This window comes from Schistocerca nitens, chromosome 6 (assembly GCF_023898315.1).
Source record: "Schistocerca nitens isolate TAMUIC-IGC-003100 chromosome 6, iqSchNite1.1, whole genome shotgun sequence".
Taxonomy (NCBI): domain Eukaryota; kingdom Metazoa; phylum Arthropoda; class Insecta; order Orthoptera; family Acrididae; genus Schistocerca; species Schistocerca nitens.
In genome coordinates, this window is record NC_064619.1 from 240,868,880 (window position 1) to 240,883,395 (window position 14,516).

The 14,516-nt window shown below is 41.9% G+C and overlaps 1 protein-coding gene across 2 annotated transcripts in view; it reads left to right on the forward strand.

The window, feature by feature from the left end:
- The window catches only part of LOC126263729 (gamma-tubulin complex component 6), a 259,126-nt gene that overhangs the window by 46,730 nt on the left and 197,880 nt on the right, over positions 1 to 14,516 (forward strand). The window contains exon 3 of one of the 2 annotated variants that reach the window (XM_049960887.1): positions 7,489 to 7,703. The exons of the other annotated variant lie outside the window; for it this stretch is intronic. Coding sequence (XP_049816844.1) covers positions 7,489 to 7,703 — 215 coding nt within the window. The remainder of the gene's footprint in view (positions 1 to 7,488; positions 7,704 to 14,516) is intronic. 2 annotated transcript variants of the gene reach the window in all.

Consider the following 14,516-nt stretch of genomic DNA (forward strand, 5'->3'; position numbering starts at 1 on the left):
TAGGTTTAATAATGAATAAAAAAATAGGAGTGCGGGTAAGCTACTACCAACAGAATAGTGAATGCATTATTGTGGCCAAGATAGACACAAAGCCCATGCCTACTACAGTAGTACAAGTTTATATGCCAACTAGCTCTGCAGATGATGAACTGATTGATGAAATGTATGATGAGATAAAAGAAATTATTCAGGTAGTGAAGGGAGACGAAAATTTAATAGTCATGGGTGACTGGAATTTGAGAGTAGGAAAAGGGAGAGAAGGAAACATAGTGGGTGAATATGGATTGGGGGAGAGAAATGAAAGAGGAAGCCGTCTGGTAGAATTTTGCACAGAGCATAACTTAATCATAGCTAACACTTGGTTCAAAAATCATAAAAGAAGGTTGTATACATGGAAGAATCCTGGAGATACTAGAAGGTATCAGATAGATTATACATTCCTGGAAATTGAAATAAGAACACCGTGAATTCATTGTCCCAGGAAGGGGAAACTTTATTGACACATTCCTGGGGTCAGATACATCACATGATCACACTGACGGAACCACAGGCACATAGACACAGGCAACAGAGCATGCACAATGTCGGCACTAGTACAGTGTATATCCACCTTTCGCAGCAATGCAGGCTGCTATTCTCCCATGGAGACGATCGTAGAGATGCTGGATGTAGTCCTGTGGAACGGCTTGCCATGCCATTTCCACCTGGCGCCTCAGTTGGACCAGCGTTCGTGCTGGACGTGCAGACCGCGTGAGACGACGCTTCATCCAGTCCCAAACATGCTCAATGGGGGACAGATCCGGAGATCTTGCTGGCCAGGGTAGTTGACTTACACCTTCTAGAGCACGTTGGGTGGCACAGGATACATGCGGACGTGCATTGTCCTGTTGGAACAGCAAGTTCCCTTGCCGGTCTAGGAATGGTAGAACGATGGGTTCGATGACGGTTTGGATGTACCGTGCACTATTCAGTGTCCCCTCGACGATCACCAGTGGTGTACAGCCAGTGTAGGAGATCGCTCCCCACACCATGATGCCGGGTGTTGGCCCTGTGTGCCTCGGTCGTATGCAGTCCTGATTGTGGCGCTCACCTGCACGGCGCCAAACACGCATACGACCATCATTGGCACCAAGGCAGAAGCGACTCTCATCGCTGAAGACGACACGTCTCCATTCGTCCCTCCATTCACGCCTGTCGCGACACCACTGGAGGTGGGCTGCACGATGTTGGGGCGTGAGCGGAAGACGGCCTAACGGTGTGTGGGACCGCAGCCCAGCTTCATGGAGATGGTTGCGAATGGTCCTCGCCGATACCCCAGGAGCAACAGTGTCCCTAATTTGCTGGGAAGTGGCGGTGCGGTCCCCTACGGCACTGCGTATGATCCTACGGTCTTGGCATGCATCCGTGCGTTGCTGCGGTCCGGTCCCAGGTCGACGGGCACGTGCACCTTCCGCCGACCACTGGCGACAACATCGATGTACTGTGGAGACCTCACGCCCCACGTGTTGAGCAATTCGGCGGTACGTCCACCCGGCCTCCCGCATGCCCACTATACGCCCTCGCTCAAAGTCTGTCAACTGCACATACGATTCACGTCCACGCTGTCGCGGCATGCTACCAGTGTTAAAGACTGCGATGGAGCTCCGTATGCCACGGCAAACTGGCTGACACTGACGGCGGCGGTGCACAAATGCTGCGCAGCTAGCGCCATTCGACGGCCAACACTGCGGTTCCTGGTGTGTCCGCTGTGCCGTGCGTGTGACCATTGCTTGTACAGCCCTCTCGCAGTGTCCGGAGCAAGTATGGTGGGTCTGACACACCGGTGTCAATGTGTTCTTTTTTCCATTTCCAGGAGTGTATAATGGTAAGACAGAGATTTAGGAACCAGGTTTTAAATTGTAAGACATTTCCAGGGGCAGATGTGGAGTCTGACCACAATCTATTGGTTATGAACTGTAGATTTAAACTGAAGAAACTGCAAAAAGGTGGGAAAATAAGGAGATGGGACCTGGATAAACTGAAAGAACCAGAGGTTGTACAGAGTTTCAGGGAGAGCATAAGGGAACAATTGACAGGAATGGGGGAAAGAAATACAGTAGAAGAACAATGGGTAGCTCTGAGGGATGAAGTAGTGAAGGCAGCAGAGGATCAAGTAGGTAAAAAGATGAGGGCTAGTAGAAACCGTTGGGTAGCAGAAGAAATAATGAATTTAATTGATGAAAGAAGAAAATATAAAAATGCAGTAAATGAAGCAGGCAAAAGGGAATTCAAATGCCTCAAAAATGAGATTGACAGGAAGTGCAAAATGGCTAAGCAGGGATGGCTAGAGGACAAATGTAAGGATGTAGGGGCTTATCTCTCTAGGGGTAAGATAGATACTGCCTACAGGAAAATTAAAGAGACCTTCGGAGAAAAGAGAGCCACTTGTATGAATATCAAGAGCTCAGATGGAAACCCAGTTCTAAACAAAGAAGGGAAAGCAGAAAAGTGGAAGGAGTATATACAGGGACTATACAAGGGCATTGTACTTGAGGACAATATTATGGAAATGGAAGAGGATGTAGATGAAGATGAAATGGGAGATACGATACTGCGTGAAGAGTTTGACAGAGCACTGAAAGACCTGAGTCGAAACAAGGCCCCGGGAGTAGACAACATTCCATTGGAACTACTGACGGCCTTGGGAGAGCCAGTCATGACAAAACTCTACCATCTGGTGAGCAAGATGTATGAGACAGGCGAAATACCCTCAGACTTCCAGAAGAATATAATAATTCCAATACCAAAGAAGCAGGTATTGACAAATGTGAAAATTACCGAACTGTCAGTTTAATAAGTCACAGCTGCAAAATCCTAATGCGAATTCTTTACAGACGAATGGAAAAACTGGTAGAAGCCGACCTCGGTGAAGATCAGTTTGGATTCCGCAGAAATGTTGGAACACGTGAGGCAATACTGACCCTACGACTTATCTTAGAAAATAGATTAAGGAAAGGAAAACATACATTTCTAGCATTTCTGGACTTAGAGAAAGCTTTTGACAATGTTGACTGGAATACTCTCTTTCAAATTCTAAAGGTGGCAAGGGTAAAATACAGGGAGCGAAAGGCTGTTTACAATTTGTACAGAAGCCAGATGACAGTTATAAGAGTCGAGGGGCATGAAAGGGAAGCAGCGGTTGGGAAGGGAGTGAGACAGGGTTGTAGCCTCTCCCCGATGTTATTCAATCTGTATATTGAACAAGCAGTAAAGGAAACAAAAGAAAAATTCGGAGTAGGTATTAAAGTCCATGGAGAAGAAATAAAAACGTTGAGGTTTGCCGATGACATTGACATTGTAATTCTGTCAGAGACAGCAAAGGACTTGGAAGAGCAGTTGAACGGAATGGATAGTGTCTTGAAAGGAGGATATAAGATGAACATCAACAAAAGCAAAACGAGGATAATGGAATGTAGTCAAATTAAGTCGGGTGATGCTGGGGGAATTAGATTAGTAAATGAGACACTTAAAGTAGTAAAGAAGTTTTGCTATTTGGGGAGCAAAATAACTGATGATGGTCGAAGTAGAGAGGATATTAAATGTAGACTGGCAATGGCAAGGAAAGCGTTTCTGAAGAAGAGAAATTTTTTAACATCGAGTATTGATTTAATTGTCAGGAAGTCATTTCTGAAAGTATTTGTATGGAGTGTAGCCATGTATGGAAGTGAAACATGGACGATAAATAGTTTGGACAAGAAGAGAATAGAAGCTTTCGTAATGTGGTGCTACAGAAGAATGGTGAAGATTAGATGGGTAGATCACATAACTAATGAGGAGGTATTGAATAGAATTGGGGAGAAGAGGAGTTTGTGGCACAACTTGACAAGAAGAAGGGACCGGTTGGTAGGACATGTTCTGAGGCATCAAGGGATCACAAATTTAGCATTGGAGGGCAGCATGGAGGGTAAAAATCGTAGAGGGAGACCAAGAGATGAATACACTAAGCAAATTCAGAAGGATGTAGGTTGCAGTAAGTACTGCAAGATGAAGAAGCTTGCACAGGATAGAGTAGCATGGAGAGCTGCATCAAACCAGTCTCAGGACTGAAGACAACAACAACAGGAACAAAATCAACAATTCATAAAATTCACTTTGTATAATTTTTTCCAATAATATTCATAATTGTTTCTCTTCTAAAAAAACAACTATTTAATTTCAGTCCACTACATGAAGCAAACATAATTTACTGACTCACTCTGATACGCTTTTTTCACATTTCACACAACACTGTCTTCTTGCTGTGTGTTCCACAGACATGTTCACGGCAGTGAGAGTAAGTAACAGTTGATTTTCCCAACTTATTGTACTTGATCTTTTTAGATGCAGCTTATTGGCAGGATAGATGGCACTGTCCACATGTTCCTTCTCTGCTCTTGATGGTGAAGGTTCCATAGTGCAGCTAAGCTTCCATTGTGTTATGCTTTCCATTGCCATTATTACTGGCTTTTGAAGCCCATATAAATTTTGAGCCTGTTTACCTACATAAGGCCTTGTTAGTTCAAGACCTAAGTTAGTGACAGAATCTCTTGAAAGATTTAGCAAATTCTTTTTCCAATCTGGAAAGTTGAGAAGGAAGATTGAATATTGTTTATTGCTGCTATATCAGTGAGTGTATAGAAGAGGGACATAGGCTATCTAATTGCTTCTCTCATCGTGCTGTAATATCTTGCCATGTGCTGTATGATGTTCATGCCTCCATTTGTAGAATTATAAGAAAGATTTATGTTAGTCATTTTTTCAGTCTTCACTAATGATCCATTCTGAGTGATAAGTCAAAAACATCAACAGCAGTTGCTCTGGTTCCTCATGGGCTAGCGTTGATGGTAACTGGGGGCCTCTTTATTTGAGGGTCAGTATGCAAAGATGGATGAGCGTGACACTGCGGCCAGTTGTAGTCCTCAGCTCTTCAGATACATGTTGTCTGTTTGACTGCAGGGTGCTAACAGGTGTGAGGTGAAAATCATTGCATAGAAACTCAACATGCTCCACAGAAACATAGTACTGATATGTGGTAACACTGCAACCTCGTTTCTCGGTGGGTTTTGTTAGTCTCTTTACAATATTGATTGGTCCCATTAGATGCTGTGCCTTTCCAGACTTTCCTGTGTAGACATCCATGCTGATCATATGTCAGACAGCATTCTAATTAGAATGCCATATTTTCCAGATTTTTCTTTTAGAAATATCTGAAGTGGGTAGCAACCATGAATCAAAGACAACATCTCATCCACTGTGCCATGTAAACTAGTAATGAAATACAATGGAAATGAAGAATTCAAGCTTTCTAAAATTTCCATCATTGAAGCCAACTTGTCAGTCTGGTGATGAATTTCTGATGTATTCTTATCATCAAACATCATTTAATCATTTCAAAAAGCGGGTCCAACTCATTGATCTATAGTACACTTGTTGGCCCTGAAGCATGCACCATAAATCTTTGGCAGGTATCTTATTGTCATGATTTGAATCCATGATTAGCAAGAGTCCTAATAACAAAATAACTCTTCATTGGTGTGTTGAATACCTTGTCAAGAAGCCTCTTCATTTGAGTGTATTTTTATGAGATTCATAAAATGAGGTGTAAAAAAGAGCTTTATAGCCTCTCTTGGAGACTCAGTTTTTCCTTGTTGTCTTAGCCCTGTTCTTTCTCATACTGTTTTGTACAGAATGCTGATATTCTTGAGATGGTTCTATAACATACTCGCGTCCACTTTTGGCAATGAATTTATCACTATTGGTATTAGTATCTGGTGGGTTGGGCTGAACCTCATCTTCATTCTCAGATGGTGGACCAGTTCCATTTTCTTCCACAGTACCAACCACTTTACTTTCATGTAATCTATATTTGATATTTTTCAAGCACTCTTTCAATAGAACTATCATGAAAATGTTGTCTATTTATGTTACCTATACAACAGAAGCAGAAACAATGAAAATAAAAACATTTGACATCATAAAAATATGTTTGAAGATAACAATGCAGAAGTTCATTTCATTTTAAATATTTAAAACCAAGTCACAACCACCTGAAATCTTTCCTCAGTATTATCAATTTGTGGGGAGGGGGAATTCCAAGGCCCAGTAAGAATAAAATCAAATAAATGAATTTTAATTAACAGATTGTATAATCACTCAGTTGTAAATACAGTGCTTTGATTTCAAGTTCATATGTCAAAGGACGTGGGTACAACATATAAATACTGAATCAGCTGGCCAACGAAGCCCTCCCTTTAGTAATGCTAGGGTTAATGCATCTAGCAGTAGGCAGGCATAACTGAACTTTTGTGAAACTCATCGGTAAAGATGACTTTGCTGGAATTCTCCTCTAATAATGCTTATTTAATTGGCAAGAGGTACGAGCTCTATTCAAAAATGTCCAGAACTTTGTCCACAAAACTTTTCTACACTTACCTTGTACTATCGTCGGGGTCCCCTTTGAAATACTCTCCTCCACTGTTGATACTCCGCTCCCAACACCATTTCCACTCCTGAAAGCAGTCTTGGTAAACCTGTTGTTGGATTGCGTGAAGTGCCATGTACGAGTTTGCTTTTATCTCATCTGTCATTGCAAATCTTCTTCCTTTCAATGGGGTTTTCAACTTTGGAAATAGAAAATGTTCTGCAGGGGCCAGGTCTCTCATTTGCACAGTCCAAAAGCTCTTCACACATTGTGAGGCGAAGGTCTTTCTGATCTTGATTCATGAGCCATGGGATGAACTAGGCGGCAACATGATGCATTCCAAGATGCCATGTCAGGATTTCATGACATGATCCAACTGGAATGTTACATCCTCCTGCAATCTCTGTCAGTCAGTCTTCATCTGGCACATACAGTTTCATTGATGTTCCTGATATGAGTGTTTTCGGTAGGTGTTGAAGGGCGTTCTGAACAAGGGTTGTCGTTAACTTCCATCCGGCCATTTTTAAACCATGTGAACCACTCGTAACGCTGAGTACAGCTTAAGCACTCATGACCGTAGGCTTTCTGCATCATTTGGTATGTCTCTGTCATGGTTTTCTTGAGTTTCATGCAAAATTTAATGTAGACAGACCTTGTAAATCAGACACAAGAACAAAAAATTTATGTCACTGGGAGGCTGTTATTATTATTATTATTACAAAATAACAATTTTTATAGTTTCATGCATTCAAAGCCCATTTTAGAATGATGTCAATCATATTGTCTCATTAATTTCCTATGTTGAATATTTATTGTTGTTAAATATGTCTATTTCACCTAATTTATTTCCTTGGACTTCTTGTCTTCTTCCCACCCTTCCCTCCTTTTTTACTGCTGTTCATCAGCAATTCGACTGTGTGTGGTGTGTGGGGTGTGTGTGTGGTGTGTGTGTGTGTGTGTGTGTGTAGTAACATTTTGACAGAGACCTCTTTTTCTCTGTTTCTAATTCTATGTAACAAAATATGAACATTTCTGTTTTTTTTTTTAAGGTAGAGAAAATGTGAACCATCCACCATGGTTTGACCCATTGTTTGCATTGGCAACACTGCAACTAGATCTTCCAGATGGCAAGGCTTCTCAGCTTGCACATTGTTTGCAGCATCTTGAATTTTTGAAAAATGTGTACTCAACAGATAACTTGAAGAAAATTGTGCATTTCATTTTGGCATTATCCAACTCAAGACCACCACAAAAGGAAGATTTTGTAAGCTATTACATGTTTTTCTACTTATATTTTACTTTTACGAAATCTGTGTGTCTATTTTGCACCAAGTATTTTGACGTTTGTTTATGTTCCAGCAACAACTCATATTATAGATTTTTTGCACAAAATTCTTCATATGAATTCTTTGAACATAGTAGAACATATTACCTTAACTGTTACACGCTGAACATACAGTTTAATATTTTCCACACCTTTAGAATGTCTGTTTTGTTTTTGACAAATGTAGCTCAGCACAGATGGGCATTTTTGTATTGGCTTTTGTTATAACCAGGAATAACACAATAACCTCTTCAGTCTGGTTTATTAAATCACAAATCACTTTTTAACAATTATGTTAGCCAAGCGTCTACCCAGGCTCACACTCAGAAGTAATGCAGGATTAAAGTTTGGTTATACCAATGTCCGAATGTGCATGGTGGGGTGCACGTCCCGTAATTATTCCCAAGTCCAGTGAAGTTCAGTCTCTCCAAGTGAAGTCGCAAGATTTTCCGCCGAGCAGCCAGGTAACCTCGAGTGGTGCGGCGAGTCATCCACAAGCAGCTGGAACACGGCGTACTGCACTTCCCGATGAGAACTGTCATTTGCGGCGGCGGCCGGGTTTATATAAGGCTTGCTAGTTAATGGAGCCGTCGGCTGGGGTCGCTGTTTTCCAGGGAAAACCAATCGCAATGTTTCCTGGCGTAGCCAATTGCTGTGTGCTGAAAAACGCGCGTGCGAAGGCGGCCAGCGATGGTAGCCGCGAGCCGCCCGGAGAAGTGTAGCCATCGATGTATTTCTCGGCCACGTCAGGGAGCGTGCGTGTGAAGACGGCCAGCGATGGAAGCAGTGGGCCGCCCAGAGAAGTGTGGCCAGCGATATATTTGGCGGCCGCGTACTGGAGCGCGTTGTTCGGTGTTTGTTAGAAGTGGTGTATACCACAGCTTTAGACAGGAATTGCTGCCAATCTGCTATTCATAGGAAATACTTAAAATTTACAAAACTATTGTATTTACTATTTTTATTTTAAGTTAATATATTCTTAATGTACTTGAAAATGATATATATTGATATATGGCTCTTCAAGCTTTCCTGGCGGATGTTGTTGTTGTTGTTGTGGTCTTCAGTCCTGAGACTGGTTTGATGCAGCTCTCCATGCTACTCTATCCTGTGCAAGCTTCTTCATCTCCCAGTACCTACTGCAACCTACATCCTTCTGAATCTGCTTAGTGTATTCATCTCTTGGTCTCCCTCTACGATTTTTACCCTCCACGCTGCCCTCCAATGCTAAATTTGTGATCCCTTGATGCCTCAAAACATGTCCTACCAACCGGTCCCTTCTTTTTGTCAAGTTGTGCCACAAACTCCTCTTCTCCCCAATTCTATTCAATACCTCCTCATTAGTTATGCGATCTACCCATCTACTCATCAGCATTCTTCTGTAGCACCACATTTCGAAAGCTTCTATTCTCTTCTTGTCCAAACTATTTATCGTCCACGTTTCACTTCCGTACATGGCTACACTCCATACGAATACTTTCAGAAACAACTTCCTGACACTTAAATCTATACTCGATGTTAACAAATTTCTCTTCTTCAGAAATAATTTCCTTGCCATTGCCAGTCTACATTTAATATCTTCTCTACTTCGACCATCATCAGTTATTTTACTCCCTAAATAGCAAAACTCCTTTACTACTTTAAGTGTCTCATTTCCTAATCTAATTTGCTCAGCATCACCCGATATAATTTGACTACATTCCATTATCCTCGTTTTGCTTTTGTTGATGTTCATCTTATATCCTCCTTTCAAGACACTATCCTTTCCGTTCAACTGCTCTTCCAAGTCCTTTGCTGTCTCTGACAGAATCACAATGTCATCGGCGAACCTCAAAGTTTTTATTTCCTCTCCATGAATTTTAATACCTACTCCGAATTTTTCTTTTGTTTCCTTTACTGCTTGCTCAATATACAGATTGAATAACATCGGGGAGAGGCTACAACCCTGTCTCACTCCCTTCCCAACCACTGCTTCCCTTTCATGCCTCTCGACTCTTATAACTGCCATCTGGTTTCTGTACAAATTGTAAACAGCATTACGCTCCCTGTATTTTACCCCTGCTACCTTCAGAATTTGAAAGAGAGTATGACATATCCTGGTGGATATGTCATAAATAGTCATTACGAATTTGCTGTTGGATGACGTTCTGCAAATTTCACAATATTTCTGTAGAGCGACTGTCTGATATCTTCAGGTAATTGAGCCTTGCTGGTGGCTAGGTACGTCCTTATATACAGAACACACGCACGAGGAATGGGCAGTGATAGAAATCACACAAACACAATGATTTACAGGTAGATGGCAATACTCAACTGCTCTCTGCGAAAATTACAGAGCGACCGACCTGCACGTGTTCTGTACACTATGTTTACTAAAGCGGACTGATGCTACTCACTAAAAAACCGTATGAGACCAAAGTTGTGACAGGATTGTTATCCAAAAATCTTGATTGTCTCATTGTGATTTAATAGAAGCCAGTGCAGGGTTCCAGGCTGCAGTCAGTTGAAATTCCATGTTCCCGTTGATGAGATTATCAGCTGTACGGGTACGTATTGCTTCCTTAAAGACGCAATCCCAGATAGATAGATGCCGGGGATAAAACTTCTGTTTTTTCATAAATCCTGTGATGCAAAAAGGCCTAAGTGATAGGTGTCTTCGTATCTTCATTGTGCTCCATGGACTGAAATCGCATGGGCCTGAATGCATTATGTATCTGCCTCTTAGAAGAACCGTTTTGTCAAAGCGCTTTCTTAAAATATTGCATCTCACTCAACACACTTTCAAGAGCAGATACCACATGTGCTCTATGAACTAACGTACATAATGCACTACCGCATTGTGCGGCATGATGGTAGCTTGTGGCCTTCAAATGTAGATCTGTGTGCGTTGGCTTGCGGTAGATGCTGTGTCGTAAGGTTCCATCTGTTTTCCTTCATACCAAAACAGGAAGAAAAGTTAAAGTGGCCACACCACAAATGCGTCATCCACATACTGAAGAAAACAAGAGGGTTTGAGAGTGGCTGTCTGTAGTGCTTTTTCTTCAAAGTCCACATAAAATAATTGGCCACCATGGGGGACAGAGGGCTTCCTAAAGCAACACTGTCCACCTGTTCAAAATATTGGGCATGAAATAAAAAATATGTTGAAGTAAGCACGTGTTTAGATAATGTCACTGTGTCCTGCTGAAACTTGTTGCTACTGAGCTCTAGAATGTCCTGCAAGGGCACTTTTGTAAGTAAAGACATAACATCAAAACTTACTAAGAGATCCAATGATTGCAATCTAAGAGTTTTCAGGTGGCCTATGGAATCCTCAGAGTTTTGAACATGGTGGTCACCCTTGCCTATGAGAGCTTCAAATAGTGATGTCAGATATTTAGCAACCAAATAAATAAGTGCTCCTACCTCATTTACAATGGGATGGAGAGGCAGCCCATTCTTTTGGGTCTTGGATAGGCCACACAATCGAGGAGGAACTGCAACCTGTTGACGCAGACCCTTGGTGACTTGCACTGGATTCGAGCCCTTCCTGATGAGTTCCAAGGTCTGTCTCTGGATTATATGTGTCGTATAACTTTTTAATTTACTGTTTGCAAGATCGTCAAGCAGTTTGTATACCTTGCCATCATATTCCACGTGTGAGAGAAGCACAATAGCATTTCTTTGTCAGCAGGTTAGATGACAATGTCTTGGTCCTCTCTCAATTCTCCTAGACCATTTCTTTCAGCTGAAGTGACATTAAAGTTGGACCTCTTAGTGGAGCTCAAGTCAAGATGCGACATGTGTCATGCCAAATCTCTTTGGCAGCATCCTTAGGAAGTTTCAAAACAGGTTGTTCTATTCCACTAATCACATGTTGGATGGAAATGGTCCCCGGAGTAGGTGCGAAATTCAGATCCTTCTCTAGCACCAAAACTGCAGCATTGTTCAGGGTTTTCTCCGTGAAATTAAACATGGTACATCTTCTAGGCATGTCGTCTTGCATTTGGGCTTCCGATTCGGATCGTATTTTCTCATTTGACGAACCTTAGCTTGTTGTTCAGTCCAGTCTGCCAGTGCGCAACCGCTGCTATCTACCCAGTTCCAGGATACCGCTGAAAGGTTCTCTGAAATCTTCAAATGGAGTGATAGTTGTTGTCTGTACACCAACCACAATTCCTGGTGCATATAGCACACCCTTTCTCTCACAAGAACTGTACTCACCCGTCGATTAATTCTAACGGCAGTCACAGAGATTATGTAATGTTGAAATTTAACAAATGTGGGAATGGTTTGCTTGTCGCGGTATGTCAATAAAAATGCAGGAGTGGTAACAGTCTGCTTCTCTTCAGACGTAACTTAAACTCACATATGTTCTTCATCATATCTCCCCCGTAAAGGTACCAGATGTGACTCTTCAAGCTTTCCCGGTGAATATGTTGTAAATAGTCTTCTCGGGTTTGCCACTGGATGACATTATGCAAATTCCACAATATTTACTCAGAGCAACTATCCGGCGTCTTCAGTTGGTAGAACCTTACTGGTGGCCATGTACAAGTGACAGTATCCACACGTCAGTGCTGCTGTAAAAAGAACATATGCACAAAGAATGTACAGGTGCGGAAATAACATATGTGCAATGATTTGCATATAGATGGTGCCATACTCAAAAGCCCTCTGCCAAAAATCACAGAGCAGCCATCCTGCATGTGGGCTGTGCATTATGTTTACTAACAATATGGCCAGACATTACTCACTGAAAAACCATACTAGACCAATTTTATGATGGGTCTGTTTTCAAAAAATCTTCATTTTTCTCATCGTGATTTAACTGCATCCAATGCTGGCTTCCAGGGTGTGCTCAGTTGAGATCCCACATCCCTGTTGATGGGATTATCAGCTGTACGGATATGTATTGCTTTCTTAGTGATGCAATCCCAGAGAGACAATGCCACTGCACATAGACGAGGAATCTTATACAGACCAAAAAAAAAGTTTCCTCTGGCCAAGATCGTCCTTAACTGAACCCACCAGGTTCCTCAGTTTTCTAGATGGTCAAAAAACCTGCTTAATGTCATATTTTCCAAGGACTCTGATTGTACTGAACTACAAGCTAAGGTTCATCAAACGACAAAATATGATTGACTCAAAGCCCAGATGCAAGAAGACATGCCAAGAAGACAAAGACATACCATGTTTAATCTCACGGAGAAGACTTTGGATGAAGCTCCAGTTTCTGTGCTAGAGGAGTGTCTGGATTTCGCACCTACACTGTGGACCGTTCCCAGCAGAGATGTGATTAGTAGAATAGAACAAGCTGTTTTGAAACTTCCTAAGAATGCTGCTGAAGAGATTTGGCATGACACATGCCGCATATTGACTTGAGCTCCATCTGAGAAGTCCAACTTTAATGTCACCTCAGCTGAAAGAAATGCTCTATGAGAATTGAGAAGGGACCAAGACATTGTCATCTTACCTGCTGACAAAGGAAATAATGCTGTGCTTCTCTCATGCATGGAATATGATGGCAAGGTATACAAACTGTTCGATGATCGTGCATACAGTAAATTAAAAAGTGATCCGATCGGTAGAATCCAGAGAAAGACCTCCGATCTCATCAGGAAGGACTCAAATCCAGCACAAGTCACCAAGGGTCTGCGTCAACAGGTTGCAGTTCCTCCTCAATTGTGTGGCCTATTTAAGATCCATAAGAATGGGCTGCCTCTCCATCCCACTGTAAATGAGGTAGGAGCACTTATTTATTTTGTTGCTAAATATCTGACATCACTATTGGGAGCTCTCATACGCAAGGGTGACCACCATGTTTGAAACTCTGAGGATTCCATATATCACCTGAAATCTTTTAGATTGCAATTGTATAAGTTTTGGTGTTACATCTTTATTTACAATGGTGCCCTTGCAGGACTCTGTAGAGCTCAGTAACAACTAGTATGAGGAGGACATAGTGATATTAGTGATATAGTGGAATTTGCTTGCTTCAACATATTTCTTATTTCATGCCCAATATTTTGAACAGCTGGATGGCGTTCCCATGGGAAGCCCTCTGTCTCCCATGGTGGCCAACTATTTTATGGTGGACTTTGAAGAAAAAGCTCTACAGACAGCCACTCTCAAACCCTCTTGTTTTCTGCAGTATGTGGATGACGCATTTGTGGTGTGGCCACATGGACTTGGTACTCCACCTACATTTCTTCAGCATTTAAATTCCCTCCAACCAAATATAAACGTCACAATGGAAATGGAAAAAGATGGTACTTTACCTTTTCTTGCTGTTTTGGTATGAAGGAAAACAGATGGAACCTTACGACACAGCATCTACCGCAAGCCAACGCATACAGATCTACATTTGAAGGCCACAAGCTACCATCATCCCACACAAAGCAGTAGTGCATTATGTATGTTAGTTCATAGAGCGCATGTGGTATCTGCTCTTGAAAGTGTGTTGAGTGAGTTGAGATGCAATATTTTAAGAAAGTGCTTTGACAAAATAGTTCTTCTGAGAGGCAGATACATAATGCATTCAGGCCCATGCGATTTCAGTCCATGGAGCAGAATGAAGATACGAAGACACCTATCACTTAGGCCTTTTTACTGTATTTTGGTGCCATGCCATCAAGAATTGGAAGAGTCCTCAGAAGAAATGGCATTAAGTGTGTGTTTTGACCATCTGCAAAACTAAGGAACCTGTTGGGTTCGGTTAAGGATGATTTTGGCATGAGGAAACATGGCGTGTATAAGATTCCTTGTCAATGTGGA